The sequence below is a fragment of the Odontesthes bonariensis genome, chromosome 5 (assembly GCF_027942865.1).
Source record: "Odontesthes bonariensis isolate fOdoBon6 chromosome 5, fOdoBon6.hap1, whole genome shotgun sequence".
Lineage (NCBI taxonomy): Eukaryota > Metazoa > Chordata > Actinopteri > Atheriniformes > Atherinopsidae > Odontesthes > Odontesthes bonariensis.
In genome coordinates this window covers 27,884,629-27,901,930 of record NC_134510.1, presented here as the reverse complement: position 1 = coordinate 27,901,930, position 17,302 = coordinate 27,884,629, and the positions used below count along the sequence as shown (strand labels likewise).

At 39.6% G+C, this 17,302-nt stretch overlaps 4 protein-coding genes across 5 annotated transcripts; all 4 read left to right on the top strand.

The window, feature by feature from the left end:
• Nucleotides 1-3,177: 3,177 nt before the first annotated feature.
• LOC142380248 (trypsin-1-like) lies at nt 3,178-4,522 on the top strand. The gene is made up of 6 exons (XM_075465953.1): nt 3,178-3,253; nt 3,415-3,565; nt 3,677-3,927; nt 4,019-4,155; nt 4,249-4,350; nt 4,475-4,522. The coding sequence occupies exons 1-6, from the start codon at nt 3,214-3,216 to the stop codon at nt 4,520-4,522; spliced, it is 729 nt and encodes a 242-aa protein (XP_075322068.1). The 5' UTR covers nt 3,178-3,213.
• Nucleotides 4,523-7,416: 2,894 nt separating this feature from the next.
• LOC142380247 (trypsin-1-like) lies at nt 7,417-8,766 on the top strand. The gene is made up of 6 exons (XM_075465952.1): nt 7,417-7,456; nt 7,618-7,768; nt 7,880-8,130; nt 8,222-8,358; nt 8,452-8,553; nt 8,678-8,766. The coding sequence occupies exons 1-6, from the start codon at nt 7,417-7,419 to the stop codon at nt 8,723-8,725; spliced, it is 729 nt and encodes a 242-aa protein (XP_075322067.1). The 3' UTR covers nt 8,726-8,766.
• Nucleotides 8,767-10,351: 1,585 nt separating this feature from the next.
• On the top strand, nt 10,352-11,645 carry LOC142380245 (trypsin-2-like). Of its 2 annotated transcripts, none has more exons than XM_075465947.1 (6): nt 10,352-10,391; nt 10,573-10,723; nt 10,797-11,047; nt 11,143-11,279; nt 11,381-11,482; nt 11,598-11,645. In XM_075465947.1, the coding sequence occupies exons 1-6, from the start codon at nt 10,352-10,354 to the stop codon at nt 11,643-11,645; spliced, it is 729 nt and encodes a 242-aa protein (XP_075322062.1). The 2 variants fall into 2 exon arrangements, with proteins under 2 accessions (XP_075322062.1, XP_075322063.1); XM_075465948.1 differs by having other exon boundaries at nt 10,797-11,051; nt 11,153-11,279.
• An 811-nt stretch (nt 11,646-12,456) lies between these two features.
• On the top strand, nt 12,457-17,033 carry mrpl17 (mitochondrial ribosomal protein L17). Its single transcript, XM_075465949.1, has 3 exons — nt 12,457-12,833; nt 16,415-16,483; nt 16,587-17,033. Exons 1-3 carry the CDS (start codon nt 12,660-12,662, stop codon nt 16,839-16,841), a joined length of 498 nt encoding a protein of 165 aa, XP_075322064.1. The 5' UTR covers nt 12,457-12,659; the 3' UTR covers nt 16,842-17,033.
• Nucleotides 17,034-17,302: the final 269 nt, after the last annotated feature.

The window sequence follows — 17,302 nt, the reverse complement described above, 5'->3', positions numbered from 1 at the left end:
GACAACTTAATTCAGACAACTTCATTTAGTTTACCCAATATGCAGATATTTCACATTTAGTCATTAAGTGGTGTTCTGCTCACCTTTTCTCTGGCGCCTGATTGTCTGAAAAAAGCTGTCCCTCCAATCACCTCGAGGCGTCCTCCCTCGGACGGGGTCGGTCGCACGGCACGGTGGTCCTTTAGCCTTCGAACCTCGTGTCACGGCACCATTTGTTAGATCGGGTTCTTTTAGTAGGAGGCTCAAGAACGGACCGGAGTAAATTCAAGTGAAAATGAAGTCTTTATTGGTATGGCAACAAGTGGAGCATTTCAGCGCTGGTCTCAGTCTGACAGAACTCTCGCAGGAATCCGTCAGACCGAGCCCCGTATCCCCGGTTACACCTCGTATATATGTCTCCTAGTTTCCCGAGGTGGATCCCTTGTTGATCAAATGTGATTGGATATGAATTGTCTAACTCAAATAATGTCTGTGAGGAATTCAAATAATGTGTGTGTATCAATCTGCCCTTGGTTTCCCAGACTTTCCTGATTGTTTTGTCTGTCTACTCCTGCATCACTTAAGGTCATATGGAAAAGTACTGAGACTTATTTCATTCCTAATGTCTAAGAACAAAACCAATTATAACAATGTAAAAATTGTTGGCAATTTAATGTAATTTTTTCTCCGTAAAAAAATATTTGATTTGATACCTAATGGTGCTGATGAGAAACATTAATAAATCCTTAAATAATATTCTTAAATCTGCAAATAGCTTCGAAAAAGTGTGTCCGAAACCATTTACACCTCCAAAATAGTCAGGTTGATTCTGTGGGTTGTTTTGTATATAACTAGTTTATCAGTAACACTAATTGTGGAATTATTTTATCAAGCCAGTTGTATGAATTATTCTTGATCTCAGTTTCTCAATGTTACTTTTCTCTGTACAGCTGAAAACTTTTATACACAAAGAATCCTCAGTAAATGTCAGTGGAACTGCATTCATCATTATGAAAATTACGTTCTGAGGGCAGATTTTAAATACAGTCATATGTCATTTAACCCTTATAGGGTCCTCGTCTTTTTGTTACACAGGGAGTCCTGCTGGGTCTGGTGGACCCATTGCTTTTTGGGGCTTTTAATTCAACATAATCAAACATTTTTTTGTTAAAAAACTCTGCAGATGTTTACTCCATCCCAATTGCAAGTATTATAAACAACACATATGTTAATTTTTTTCCCTTTGCCTTTGTTAAATTAAATTTATGAATAAAAATGCCACTCATTTTTGTTCATTTTCTAATTAGAATGTAACAAAATAAGGAAATGCATCATAAAACAGGCATAACTGGAAAGTGATCAACAAATGTACAAATGAAGCAAGTATTATTTATTTGAATTTCATTAGAAATTCAACCTAGTAAGGTCAGTTTACACAACATCTGTCTGAACAACACATTGGCCCCATTGAACACAACTATTTTCATACCAGACTATACCTCACATGAGGGGCAGAGTTTCACTGCGTGTGTATTGCATATGTACTTCTTGCACTGGGTGCATGTATATTGTGTTTTTCTCTCCTTCTTGGGTCCACACACTTCACAGCGCTTCTTTTTGATGTTGCTGGCCATCTAGAATAATGAAAAGATAAGGATCTTTACTAACACTTCTCTCTCTCAGAAACATGAATTATTATACTGCAACAGCATCAAACACTTACCTCAGGCTCTGCAGATGGTGGTTCTGTCATTTGGGAGGATGTGGCACCATCATCTTCCCCCTGAATCCTCCTCACAATGGCTGCAGAGATTGGGGTTCTTGGAAGATGTCGTCTTCTCTCAATCTGAGGTCTCACCAACATTTTCCCCAATTCCTCAAGAAAGAGACGCCTCTTCTGCATCCAAATGACGAAGGTGTTGTACAAGGAGATATCCAACATATCAAAGAATATCACCAGAGGCCATCGTAGGGTCTTCCGTTTGCAGCTGTAAGCAGTCACCAGCTTATCGAGGTTGTCCACCCCTCCTTTTGTGGCATTATGGTCCATAATCATTTCGGGTGATCCTCACATTCTACTTCCTCTGCATCACCATCAAAACCCTCTGTCTCTTCAACTATCAACTGTAAGGCAGCCTGAACAGAGAATCGCTTTGCCATCTTGATCAGGTGTGGTATGGAACCACGCTGACAGAGCTATTTATAGTGTCAGGTCCCCAAGATTGATTCCTGCAAGACAGAGAGTGAAATGTGTGGAAATCTGGGTTCAGAAAGTGTTGGGTGCTCTTATTTTGCAACAAAGTTGGTAAATTACCAACATACACACACACACAGAGGCCCAGAGAGGAGTAAGGGAAAATAAGGCTGCACAGGACCTATGATTTCCACACTTTCACTAGCCCCGGGTCCGGGACCCGAAGACCCTGTATGTAATATAAATGTGATGAGGGGGTATACAGGGGGGGGGGGGTCCTTGAAATTTTTTTCTGATTTATGTTCCTCATAGAAAATGAGCCACGGCCAATGAATCTTAGTTTGAAAAAATAATTATTTGTATAATTTTTATTAAGCTAAAAACTGAAAATGGGTCCCACAGACCCGAAGACCATGAAGGTTAAATATGAACTGTCTTTTTTTTCACTTTCTTGAGTCAACACCCAGTAGCTGATCTACAGTATGAACACGTGGGTTGGGTAGTTAGACTCAGCACTTCTGATTGTGAAATGTGCCATCTGCTGAGCTACAGTTATGTCGAGGTTGATGAATACTGTAAGTTTTACATCTTGTTCCTGATGTGTTGTTCCATATAGAAGACTTTGCTACAAATGTTTTCTCAGTTTATGCAAGAATACCAAGAAAAAAGATAAATATATACAATAAATACAGTCAGTATGTAATTAGAGATCAATAAGTAGATGTAATATGAATTGTTACTTTACAGAAATGCACATAATTGTTACAGTGCATGTACATTACTATTCTATTTTTACACATACATTTAATCTACTTCTAGAAGTGTATATATAGTTTGTATATAATTTCACATGCTTCTACAGACCAACACTCAGCCCAAGAAATATTTGTCTTTCCAGCATCCAGGACATTTTATCCAGGATGCTGATTGGTCAAAGATAACAGTGGGAGGTGTTTTCGCTTGGCAAACAGAGAGCTACCTTACTATATATACGAGGGCTGGATAAGAAGTCCTCTCATCAACAGGATCATTCAGCAATCATGAGGTCTCTGGTCTTCGTTCTGCTCATCGGAGCTGCCTGTGAGTATCAGGTTTTATTCAATGTGACGACTTTATCCAGCATAGATTCAAATTTTCAAAATTACATTGTGGCTCAAATGCACTTCCTAAGCTATGTTTCAGCCTTGCTCCAAAAGTGTAAAAGAAAAAAAGATTAACAAATTACTGACCTGTGTTTTCAGTTGCCATTGATGACGACAAGATCGTCGGAGGGTTTGAGTGCCAGCCCCATACTGAGCCCCATACGGTGTCTCTGAACTCTGGATACCACTTCTGTGGTGGCTCCCTGGTCAATGAGAACTGGGTTGTGTCTGCTGCTCACTGCTACAAGTCGTAAGCATAAAGTTTTCCTCGTTCATTCAAAATTACGGCTTGGATTTGCTTTGATTAGCTTTTGTTGGATATTTTTGTGTGTCTCTATGTTGACACTTTGAATTGTTTCAGCCGTGTTGAGGTGCGTCTGGGCGAGCACCACATCCGGGTCAACGAGGGAACCGAGCAGTTTATCAGCTCCTCCAAAGTCATCCGCCATCCCAGATACAGCTCCTACAACATTGACAATGACGTCATGCTGATCAAGCTGAGCAAGCCCGCCACCCTCAACCAGAACGTGCAGCCCGTGGCTCTGCCCTCCAGCTGTGCTCCCGCTGGCACCATGTGCAGAGTTGCTGGCTGGGGCAACACCATGAGCTCCAGTGAGTTATGATTCATGCACTACTCTCATGTTTATTTCTTTTTTACAAATGCATCTTTAAAATTTTCTTTAAATCTACTTTTATTCCCCAGGTGCTAACGGTGACAAGCTGCAGTGCCTGAATATTCCCATTCTGTCTGATCGTGACTGCAAGAACTCCTACCCTGGCATGATCACTGATGCCATGTTCTGCGCTGGATATCTGGAGGGAGGCAAGGACTCTTGCCAGGTATTTGAATGTGTTCATGCAGAAATCAGCATATAGAAAACACACAAATCAGCTATGTTGTCATTTAATACTCACTTCACTCTCTGTTGTCAGGGTGACTCTGGTGGCCCCGTTGTGTGCAACGGTGAGCTGCAGGGTGTTGTGTCTTGGGGCTATGGATGTGCTCAGAGGGACCACCCTGGAGTCTACGCCAAGGTAACTTTTGAAGAGGAAAAATGTCTAAAGAAGGCTCTGTGTCAAGCTGAGCTCAATTCTGTCTGTCTGAACTGCAATGACACATTGATTATCTTTTCTAACATTGGTCTTCTTCACTTTTTAGGTCTGCATCTTCAACGAGTGGCTGGAGAGCACCATGGCCAGCAACTAAGCCTGATCCCTTCACCACAATCTTGCTCTGCTACATTTTTTGCTATTATTCCAACTCCAATGTTGTTGATGAATTGTGAATAATGTGCAGGCATTTTCCATACAAATAAATGACATCTTAAACCTTAACTCACATTTGTTTCTTAAATTTGTTATGTTTCTTTCTCAGTTTTCCAACAGGCTTTGACTCAAATATTTTACATTGATGGCACAGAAGAAAAGGCTCAGTTACATGCCTGTAGAAAGAAATTCATTACATATAGAATTTTGAAATCAAAACCAGTGTATTCATCAAATGAGTTATTACATTTTAAAGTGCCACTGCTGTACGCAGCATTGATATCTGTGGACGAGTCTGTCTTGCACAAATAAACAGCTTGTCAGATAAAACACTTCCTATTATATCCAAATAGGAATCAGACAACAGTTCATCTTTTGAGATCTGTGATTGTGATTTTAATATTCATACCATTAGAAGATAATCTTGACACATATATTGGCATGGTTCCCAACATCTTTGTGAGCTACCTATCGGATGTTTTGTGAGATTCCTTTATTCTTAAAGCAGAAGTTATGATTTATGTTTCTTGTTTTTAATTTGTTTTACTGAGAATCATCTAGCACCATATCATATGCAATCATGTCCGGAAACAATTTACTACCTCCAAAAATGTGCCACAGCTCAATGTATTTGTCAACAAAAACAACACATCCACTGAGAAATAAGATAAAGAAATAAGTATAATGGAAGCACCCATGTCCTGTTACTTATTGTTAAAAAGGAGCAGAAAGTCTGTCAATGAAGTCATCTGAAACTGAGATGGATTCATAAAATGTACAGTCTAAGTAACCAAAGCCTGGACAACCATTGAACAACTCCTATTGGGGGGTTGTATCTAATACCTAATAAAGTGACTAGAATATCAGATTAATATAACAGTTAAACTAGTCACACTTTAATTCCTACTTGGAATTTGGTAGCATATAAGCATTTAGGAATGAACATAATGTGTTGTTATGATATATTATTGTAACTAAATCCAGCCATCCGTCCATTTTCTATACCAGCCTAATCCAACTCAGGGTCCACGCTCACACTCACGCCCGGGTTCAATTTAGAGTCACCAATTAACCCGACATGCATGTTTTTGGGCAGTGGGAGGCAGAGCCGGCCCAAGGCATATGCCAACTATGCGGTCGCTTAGGGCCCCCACGCCACCAGGGGGCCTCGAGAGCAATTTTGAATTTAAATTTGATTACAACTTTATTTTTCTGTACGATAATGTGAATGTCATTTGATTCTATTTTGTATTTGTATTTTGAACATTTTGCACGCCATTGCACATCTGAAAGAAATTAAACTATTTAACGTGTTTACTATAAATGCAGTCTCCAGCCTGCTGATGTTACTTTCAAATAGTTAAATTAATGAGCAATACTTATACATCACTCTTTATGTAGAAGTTAATTAAACCATATTTATGAGTTTGCTGACACCTGTATAATGTAAGATGATTACAAATAATGCTAATGATTGTGGGTCCGTTACACACATAACAGTGTAGCCTATGGAATAATGAGGCATCTGGAGCTGAGGTGATGGTAGGGGGGCCCCAAATGAAATTCTGCTTAAGGCCCCATAAAGGCTTGGGCCGACCCTGGTGGGAGGATGTCAGAGTATCCGGAGAGAACCCCCGCATACATGGTGAGAACATGCCAGCTCCACACAGAAAGGCCCCAGCCAGGATTCAAACCAGGAACTCTCTTGAGTGAGGGGACGCTGCTAACCACCACACCACTGTGCAGGCGTAACTAAATGTTATCATATATTATTGTAACCACATATAAATGTATATAAAAGTATTCAATCATGTAAAAATGTTCTGCAATTTAATGTCATTTTTTCTCCGTAAAAAAATATTTGATTTGATACCTAATGGTGCTGATGAGAAACATTAATAAATCCTTAAATAATATTCTTAAATCTGCAAATAGCTACGAAAAAGTGTGTCCGAAACCATTTACACCTCCAAAATAGTCAGGTTGATTCTGTGGATTGTTTTGCATTTAATTATTTTATCAGTAAAACTAATCGTAGAATTATTTTATCAAGCCAGTTGTATGAATTATTCTTGATCTCAGTTTCTCAACGTTACTTTGCTCAGTACAGCTGAAAACTTTTATACACAAAGAATCCTCAGTAAATGTCAGTGGAACAGCATTCATCATTATGAAAATTACGTTCTGAGGGCAGATTTTAAATACATTCATATGTCATTTAAATATGAACTGTCTTTTTTTTCACTTTGAGTCAACGCCCAGTAGCTGATCTACAGTATGAACACGTGGGTTGGGTAGTTAGACTCAGCACTTCTGATTGTGAAACGTGCCATCTGCTGAGCTACAGTTATGTCGAGGTTGATGAATACTGTATGTTTTACATCTTGTTCCTGATGTGTTGTTCCATATCGAAGACATTGCTACAAATGTTTTCTCAGTTTATGCAAGAATACCAAGAAAAAAGATAAATATACACAATATATACAGTCAGTATGTAATTAGAGATCAATAAGTAGATGTAATATGAATTGTTATTTTACAGAAATGCACATAATTGTTACAGTGCATGTACATTACTATTCTATTTTTACAGATACATTTAATCTACTTCTAGAAGTGTAAATATAGTTCGTATATAATTTCACATGCTTCTACAGACCAACACTCAGCCCAAGAAATATTTGTCTTTCCAGCATCCAGGACATTTTATCCAGGATGCTGATTGGTCAAAGATAACAGTGGGAGGTGTTTTCACTTGGCAAACAGAGAGCTACCTTACTATATATACAAGGGCTGGATATGAAGTCCTCTCATCAACAGGATCATTCAGCAACCATGAGGTCTCTGGTCTTCGTTCTGCTCATCGGAGCTGCCTGTGAGTATCAGGTTTTATTCAATGTGACGACTTTATCCAGCATAGATTCAAATTTTCAAAATTACATTGTGGCTCAAATGCACTTTATAAGCTATGTTTCAGCCTTGCTCCAAAAGTGTAAAAGAAAAAAAGATTAACAAATTACTGACCTGTGTTTTCAGTTGCCATTGATGACGACAAGATCGTCGGAGGGTTTGAGTGCCAGCCCCATACTGAGCCCCATGCGGTGTCTCTGAACTCTGGATACCACTTCTGTGGTGGCTCCCTGGTCAATGAGAACTGGGTTGTGTCTGCTGCTCACTGCTACAAGTCGTAAGCATAAAGTTTTCCTCGTTCATTCAAAATTACGGCTTGGATTTGCTTTGATTAGCTTTTGTTGGATATTTTTGTGTGTCTCTATGTTGACACTTTGAATTGTTTCAGCCGTGTTGAGGTGCGTCTGGGCGAGCACCACATCCGGGTCAACGAGGGAACCGAGCAGTTTATCAGCTCCTCCAAAGTCATCCGCCATCCCAGATACAGCTCCTACAACATTGACAATGACGTCATGCTGATCAAGCTGAGCAAGCCTGCCACCCTCAACCAGAACGTGCAGCCCGTGGCTCTGCCCTCCAGATGTGCTCCCGCTGGCACCATGTGCAGAGTTGCTGGCTGGGGCAACACCATGAGCTCCAGTGAGTTATGATTCATGCACTACTCTCATGTTTATTTCTTTTTTACAAATGCATCTTTAAAATTTTCTTTAAATCTACTTTTATTCCCCAGGTGCTAACGGTGACAAGCTGCAGTGCCTGAATATTCCCATTCTGTCTGATCGTGACTGCAAGAACTCCTACCCTGGCATGATCACTGATGCCATGTTCTGCGCTGGATATCTGGAGGGAGGCAAGGACTCTTGCCAGGTATTTGAATGTGTTCATGCAGAAATCAGCATATAGAAAACACACAAATCAGCTATGTTGTCATTTAATACTCACTTCACTCTCTGTTGTCAGGGTGACTCTGGTGGCCCCGTTGTGTGCAACGGTGAGCTGCAGGGTGTTGTGTCTTGGGGCTATGGATGTGCTGAGAGGGACCACCCTGGAGTCTACGCCAAGGTAACTTTTGAAGAGGAAAAATGTCTAAAGAAGGCTCTGTGTCAAGCTGAGCTCAATTCTGTCTGTTTGAACTGCAATGACACATTGATTATCTTTTCTAACATTAGTCTTCTTCACTTTTTAGGTCTGCATCTTCAACGAGTGGCTGGAGAGCACCATGGCCAGCAACTAAGCCTGATCCCTTCACCACAATCTCGCTAACTCCAATGTTGTTGATGAATTGTGAATAATGTGCAGGCATTTTCCATACAAATAAATAACATCTTAAACCTTAACTCACATTTGTTTCTTAAATTTGTTATGTTTCTTTCTCAGTTTTCCAACAGGCTTTGACTCAAATATTTTACATTGATGGCACAGAAGAAAAGGCTCAGTTACATGCCTGTAGAAAGAAATTCATTACATATAGAATTTTGAAATCAAAACCAGTGTATTCACCAAATGAGTTATTACATTTTAAAGTGCCACTGCTGTACGCAGCATTGATATCTGTGGACGAGTCTGTCTTGCACAAATAAACAGCTTGTCAGATCAAACGCTTCCTATTATCTCCAAATAGGAATCAGACAACAGTTCATCTTTTGAGATCTGTGATTGTGATTTTAATATTCATACCATTAGAAGATAATGTTGACACATATATTGGCATGTTGCCCAACATCTTTGTGAGCTACCTGTCACATTTTTGTGAGATTCCTTTATTCTTAAAGCAGAAGTTATGATTCATTTTTCTTGTTTTTAATTTGTTTTACTGAAAATCATCTGGCACCATATCATATACAATCATGTCTGGAAACAATTTACTACCTCCAAAAATGTGCCACAGCTCAATGTATTTGTCAAAAAAACAACACATCCACGGAGAAATAAGATAAAGAAATAAGTATAATGGAAGCACCCATGTCCTGTTGCTTATTGGTAGAAATGAGCAGAAAATCTCTCAATGAAGTTTTGAAGCTGAGGTGGATTCATAAAAAATCAAAGTAGCCATAGCTTGGAATCCAGGGCAAAGTGACACAAGCTGAGCTATAAACTTATAAATGCAAGTTTAACAAAAAAGAAAGAAAGACAGATTTTATCTGAATAACATATACTTGGGTGCAATCTGTTACTTCAAACCAAATCAGTAACATTTGAAAAATAGGATTTTCATAAACTTTTCTTATAATAAATAATGATCGTGGTTGCATATTTTTATCGTTGGTCTTTTTATCACAATATTAAACACTTGAACAGTCTTGTTCATATCCCACTGAAAATCCCTTGAACGGTTTTATATTATTTTTTAACCAGAGCATTCAGATCTTATATTCTTCACTGTCGTGTATTCTCCTGAATTAGAGAGACCCTCGCAGAGCTGAAACACAACGGTTTAAAGGGGGAGCAAGAGAAAACAGCTGCTCATATTTACATTTCAAGTAGCTGCTCCAAACTGGAGTTTTCCCTGTAGACTGTGAGAGTGCTTTCACCTGGCACTCCATCCAGTCAAGGTCATTCAAGTCTTTACAACCTAAGATACATACACGGTATCTAAACCACAAAAAAGTCAGCCAGTCAGGTGCACTTTTTTGATAAAAATGAGCAAAACTCTCATTTCTACCTTTAACACGATAAACTTCTCCAATGACAGGACATTCAGTAAACCTGATAAGGGTTTCCAATTAGCTCTTTCAGAGGGTTTTGATTGGTCAGAAGCAACAGGGGGTGTGTTCAATGTTAGGATAAGCTAAAGCAGTCAATAAAAACTTTGCACATATCAAGAAACAACCCTGCAACTTCAATCAGTCATCAAGTAATCATGAAGTTTCTGGTCTTTGCTCTGCTCCTTGGAGCTGTTTGTGAGTATGAACCACATTTAGAAAGCATCAGTATTTTGAAATGCTTTATCTTACATCTTAAAAGGGGAAAAGTATGCCTTTCAGACGGAAAATCCATTACCCAAAAAACACCAAAGACATACGAAAACATTTTTGTGTAGATGCTAGTTCCTCTTTGTAGACATGTAATTGCTTTTTGTAGCTGCTACTGAGGATGACAAAATTGTTGGGGGATTCGAGTGTACACCTCATTCTGAGCCCCATCAGGTGTCTCTGAACTCTGGTTATCACTTCTGTGGTGGCTCCCTGGTCAATGAGTACTGGGTTGTCTCTGCTGCTCACTGCTACAAATCGTGAGTCTGACACACGCTCCCTCATGATATTCATTCCCTCTACACCCCTCGCAACTGCCACCTTCTCTTTCAGCAAAATGGACATTGTTCTGGGTGATCACAACCGTTGGTTTATGGATGGCAATGAACAGATCATTCCTGCTTCCCGTGTGATCCCACATCCAAACTACGAGTCCTGGTTGGTTAACAATGACATCATGCTGATCAAGCTGAGCGAACCCGCCATCATCAACCAGTATGTTCAGCCTGTGGCTCTGCCCACCAGCTGTGCCCCAGCTGGCACCATGTGTAGAGTCTCTGGATGGGGTGTGACCATGAGCTCCTGTGAGTATCAAACATGGTCTCCACATATGAGACTGCTGTTCATTCCAATGTAAGTTTTCATTGATTCATGTGCCTCTCTTTCTTTAACCCTGTAGCTGCTGACAGTAACAAACTGCAGTGCCTGGATATCCCCATCATTTCTGATGGGGAATGTGACAACTCCTATCCTGGCATGATCACTGAGGCTATGTTCTGTGCTGGGTTTCTGGAGGGAGGCAAGGACTCCTGCCAGGTTTGAAACTATGGCTTTGAAATGGAAACAAACCATTTATTTCTTGTGAGGCATTCCAAACACTTTAGCTGACACTCCTTGGCTGTGGTTCCCACTAACAGGGGGACTCTGGAGGTCCAGTTGTGTGCAATGGAGAGCTGCAGGGTGTTGTGTCCTGGGGTTTTGGATGTGCAGAGAGAAACCACCCCGGTGTGTACGCAAAGGTAGAGAACAAGGAAGCTTTTATTTTTATTTTACAACAGAAACATTCCCTCAGCCCAAGCTGAGACAGCTCTCTGTAGGTGTTTTCCAATCATGTTTCCCCCTCTCTTCAATCAGGTCTGCATCTTCACAGACTGGCTGCAAAGCACCATGGCTTCTCACTAAGTCTAGAACTGTTCTCCACTGATACAGCAATTTCCAAACAGCAATATTTTCTGCAAATAAAACGGACAGCTATCATGCTTACATTTGTTTTGGTTAGTGTTCCTACTGTCTGGTAAATTTATACAAAGAAGAACATTTTGATGAACTTCATTAATAAATTAATAAATTAATAAAAAACTGTGAACATTTTTATAATAAACATGATTAAAAGTCTCAACTGGGTGACAGCCATGAAGTTGGACAAATTATGGTGAAAAAGAAAAAACATTACAAAGAAGCATTGAGGAAAATCATTATCATTTGCAATTTTTTCCCACAATCTTTTTATTAATATTTTCAGATAAAGAACAAATAACACAACCCCTATGACAGAGACTAAGGACAAAAAAAAAAACAGCTTAGCATAGAATAGCAAAAATGTATGAACAATAATAACACAGTATGTATAAAAAAATAAATAAAAAAAAGAATAAGACAAGTGAGAAACATTAAAAGGAAAGGAAAATAAGAAAAGAAAAAAAACAACGTTGAAGCATATTGTTACAGTTGTGAGATCACCACCATATCAAAACTCCAGCTATACCACTGAAACATCGGTTAGTTACTCTGGAATAAATGGAAGGTCCAGTTTTCTGAAAAAAAGGGTCCCACTCCCACATCTATTATCATTTGCATTTTAACTAGCATAAGTACATTATTGTTACTACTATTATAACTATTGTCATCATTATAGTCATTATTATTTTGATAGTTTTCGAGTGGGTCAAAGATTTCTTACAACGTTGAACTTAGCGGAACTATAGCTTCCTGGTTCCATGACTAAGTCGGACAAATTAGACGATGCACAGCCAATGTCAAACCCAGCAATCTTAGCATTGACATAACTGACCTCAAGTTTTAAGTTCTTTCATTGTGGCACCTGATCGAAGGGAGGCGTTTATAGACTCTACACTTAGGTTGAGCTTTTTTTTTGGTTTTTGTTTGTTAATCGCAGACTCTGGTTCACACGACAAGATGCGCCTCACGCTGCAAATGTTGATCTCCCACGGCCGAATGGCCCGGAGGATTGGTATGGGCCCGGAATCCCGAATCAACATACTGCGGAACATTTTGACTGGACTTGTCCGACACGAGAGAATAGAAACCACGTGGGCTCGAGCAGATGAGGTCCGCTTCTATGCCGAAAAGGTGAGGACGACCTGGGGTGCTGTCAACTAGCCAAAAGCTAATGCTACAAAATGTGTCAGATTCAGTTTGTCTGCACATGCCAAATGAAATGGTACGAAAGAGACGTGAGATTTACCACTGAAAGGTTGCTGTTTTATATTTTGTTTATTCTTTTTGGTCTGTTCTCATTGTTTTGTAAAACACTCGGTACCATTTTGCTGCAGAAAAAGCGCTTTATAAATAAAGATTGGTCGATTGAAGGAATGAAAAGCAGCTGCTGATATGTTGGCAACAAAGATTTGATACAGGTGTGATGAGCCCCAACCTATTTGTTGGATTTTCTCTTTAAACAATTTTATTGAGGGAACAATCATGGAAATTAAGACATCCACAATACAAATTCGTCCTCTTTTTTTCTAATTGAAACACACAAAAAACCCAAAAAACAATACGAAAGCAAATTAACATAACATACATAAACATAAATATCCTGTCCCCCACCCATCTCCCCTCCCCTGGGGCTTATATAATCACTTCAAGGCTTGTGTTAATTCAGCTTCAAATTGAGTTATCAATATGTTGTAGAAGGGGTTGCCAAGTTTTATCGAATCGTTTCAGTTTGTTTGCTAGTAAGAACCGTATTCTTTCCAGATGAGATAATTTTACCATTTCCTCCAGCCACAACTTGACAGATGGAACCTCTGTTTTTTTCCAAAACCTCAAATTAAGTTTATTCGCTATGATAAGAGCATAGGATAACAACTATTGTTGATATTTATTAAACTGAGAGAGCTGATCGGAAACACCAAGTACAATCAAAAGTGGGTCTAGTTTCAGCTCCTTATGAAACATATCAGCTAAGGCTTCAAATATGCAAGACCAATAAGGGAATAATTTAGTACACAAACAATAGGAATGGAGAAGAGTACCTTCTTCAATATGGCATTTGCTACATAATGGTGATTTGTTGGATTTTCGCTCATCTTTTTTTATTTTGTTAAGAGAGCAACAGCAAAAAAAACAGCTTTACTTAACGGCTGAACCCCCATGCCTCGTAAAAAAGAAGAAAAAATAATAATTATTATACAAATGTTGTTTTTTGTTTGCAGTTTTCATCAGATGAAGTAGAGGAAAAAATGAAGTGGACTCGAGATAAAGTCACAGTTATTCCTTTCATTCAGCTCCTCTGGCTTTACTGACAGTTTAGATACTTTCAGGACTTTCAGTCATCTTTAAATATTGTTTAAGCAGATTGTTGGTTCATTACTGAATATCACTTTCATCCACTGTCCATGACTGCTTCTCTTAAGCCCAGTTTAACCTTGTTTTTGGTTTTTCTGGAACCAAATCAAATTTTCTTAAGCCAGTTTCCTTTGGTTTGGTTTCAAACATCACCTCCTGTTTCTCCACATTTGTTTTGAATTTAATTTGTTTCTTATTGTCTATTTTCAGACACCTTCCTTGGTGAACCTGTTTTTTTTTTTTCCTCATTTTAAAAAAGAAAATGCTTTTACAACCTTCCAATTCTGTTTGTACTTGCTCTAAATTTTAGACACAGCCAACATCTTTCTGCAACTCTCTGGGTTGAGTCACCTTTTTGAAAGCCTTGCCATCACTTCCACTGACAGCTCTTTAGTCGGAGCCATGTTTCCTGCCAATGAGCCGAGTGAAATGGCTCCTTAAGCTCTGCAAGCACTCTTTAGTTTTAACTGTATATATTTGCCTTTTTGGACTACTGAAAAATATATCCAATTTATACTTGTACTCGGAGCCTTCACTTAGTATATGACTAAGGCACTCTTGGCAGTAATGGCAGCTAATTTTAATGCTCTTAGTAATGGTCTTGTGGCCTCAAAACTTTCCTGAAGTCAGCCCTGTGTCATTTTGGCAGCAAGCTTGAGGGTTGTTCTCTTGTTGAAGAGAAACCTGATATCCTGAGCACTTTGAAAAAAGTTTTCACCCCCACAGATTGATGCCGTTTGACTGCATGATGGCTTTAATGAGGTGATACTCAGGCTGCGGCTACACGGAAACGTTTTTCACTGTAAACGATACTTTTTCTTATCGTTTCGCTGTCGCGGCCACACGGAGCCGGCGTTCCCACTACCCCAAAACGATAGTTTTTGAGAACGGGTTCCAGAGTGGGAAAGTTTGAAAACGGCCTCGTTTCGTTTCCATTGTTACAGCTAAAACGTTTTTGCGTCAGTCACACGTTGACGCTGTGAGCCAATTTTAACACTTCTCTATTGTCTCACAGCGTGGCGTGACACAGTGGCGTGTGTACTGCATCGTTTCATCGTTTTCGTCTGGACCAGCAGCGCGTTGCCGTGTGGTCGCAAGAATTTTCGTACCCGTTTTCAAAAAAAACCTCGTTTCGTTTTCGTGTAGCCGTAGCCTTAGTTGTGGTTTTCTCCACATACTCTGTTGGGATTATGTGCTCTGTAGTTCAGTTGTTTCGTCAGATCAGAACATTTTGCTTCTGGCATTCTGAGGGGATAATGAGGGATGGCTTCAGTGTTGACTCATTTCAGATACAGGCTTGACAAATGGAGTGCTGTTTTAATAGTTATCCTTCTATAAGGTCTCTCCCATCTCCACAAAGGAACCCTGTAGCTCATTCATAGTGACCATTAGCTTGTTGGTTTCCTGTCTTACTAATTATCTTTTATCTCTGATTAATAAGTGTCAATAGACTGTTTATCATTTCAGACTTCTTCCATGATGGCGTCTTTGCTTCTGGGCCCTTTAAGAGCTGTACAAACTTGGTTTTCATTTTGACAAACATCATCAGCTGTTAGGCCTTTATGTGTTGTTATGGGCATTTTTATCTTTGCCCATCGAGTTCGCTTCTTTACACTGTGAAGCTGTGTAAGTATCTCCACAATATAAGAAGGAGTTGGAGCTCAGTTGCATAATAAAGGGTCGTAAATGGTATATTTCAGCCTTTTATGTAATATCTTTATTTTTTAGCAATCTTTATTGTGAACAAGTTCAGTGAAGATATAAGAGCAAAGTGCAAGAGAGAAAGGAAGTGAGGTGCGGACTGTGAAGACCTTGCATGAGTTACACTTTACCGACCGAGTTATGGGAGTGATGGATGCGCTCCCTTTAAAAAAATAAATAAAAACTATTAATTATTTGAAATGATAAAAGTGCAACACAATTTTATGCACTTAAGAGTCTGAAAACAGGATGTAGAGTATGTTTCCATTCTACAATTCAAAGATAACCTTAACCGACTGTCCTATAAATGATGCTGCAGTTGCAGGTTGATGTCGATGCTCTTTGTAGTTATTTCAGTTGTGATCAGTTCAGTCTTTCTTTTAAACGTCAGCACAGTGCAGACACAGCTCAGTGATCGTCTTTCTGCAGATCCGCTTAGACTTCCTCCAGGATGCTCCAGTGTTCCTGGAAACCACACCACAGTGTGAAAGCCGCAGTCTTACACTGCGCCACAGCTCGATACTAATCTGCCCCGAAACTCTTTACTCACTTATTGTATTCACTGGGAGAGAGTTAACCATGTGGTACATTGGGATTTTAAATGCTCTTTGACTCAGATTGATTTTGACTGTAGTTGTTTTCTTGTTTCATCTTCCCAGCTGGTCGACTACGCCAAAAAGGGAGATACTGATGAGAAAGCGATGAAAATGGCCTCTTTTTGGCTGACGGTATGTTTCTAAAGTTTTCATCCTTGTGAAAGTACAGACTGTGCGTCTTTGAATGTAAAATGGTGTGCATGAAGATAGGTTTGTGTCTGCTTCCTCTCTCCAGGAAAAGGACCTGGTTCCAAAGCTCTTTAAAGTCATTGCGCCGCGGTTTGAGAGTCAGCCAGGTGGCTACACGCGCATGGCACGCATTCCTAACAGAGAGAACCTCGATAGAGCCAAGATGGCCGTCCTGGAGTACAAAGGCAACCCCTTTCCATCTCTTTATCCTGTGAGAAAGGAAAATGAATTGACTCTCATCAACCAGCTGCTCAAGGGCTTCAGAGAAGAGAGGGCACAGCAGTTGGCTGCAAAAGCATGATTAATGCCACCATGTTGTTGGATTAATGATTTCTGAAGGGTGATGAAATGCTTCTGATGCTGCAGATTGTGGCTTAAAAAGAGACTGATGCATTTCTTCACAAAAGGAACAGTTTAAAAGATTTTGTGTTAAGTTCTGTAAATTAACATTGGACTGATTGTGTGTTAATAAATGTTATTTCTTTAAACTCAAGGAACAGATTCATGCCATTTCCTTCCATATTTATCAATCCAGTTTTACCGTTTGACCACATCAGGTCTGGCCGGCACAGCAGCTTTGAATAAAACCTAAACTGGAAAAAGCCCGGCCCCTAACCCCAAATTGTACATCTCACAAGAAAAAGTAACTGATTTATAATAAAAGGAGTAATGCACCGTGTGCTCTGCTGGGCCCAGCCGATTACGTGTGTTGAATTTCTGTCAGGCTGGGCAGCGACAGAGGTCGCTCTAAATAGTCATTTA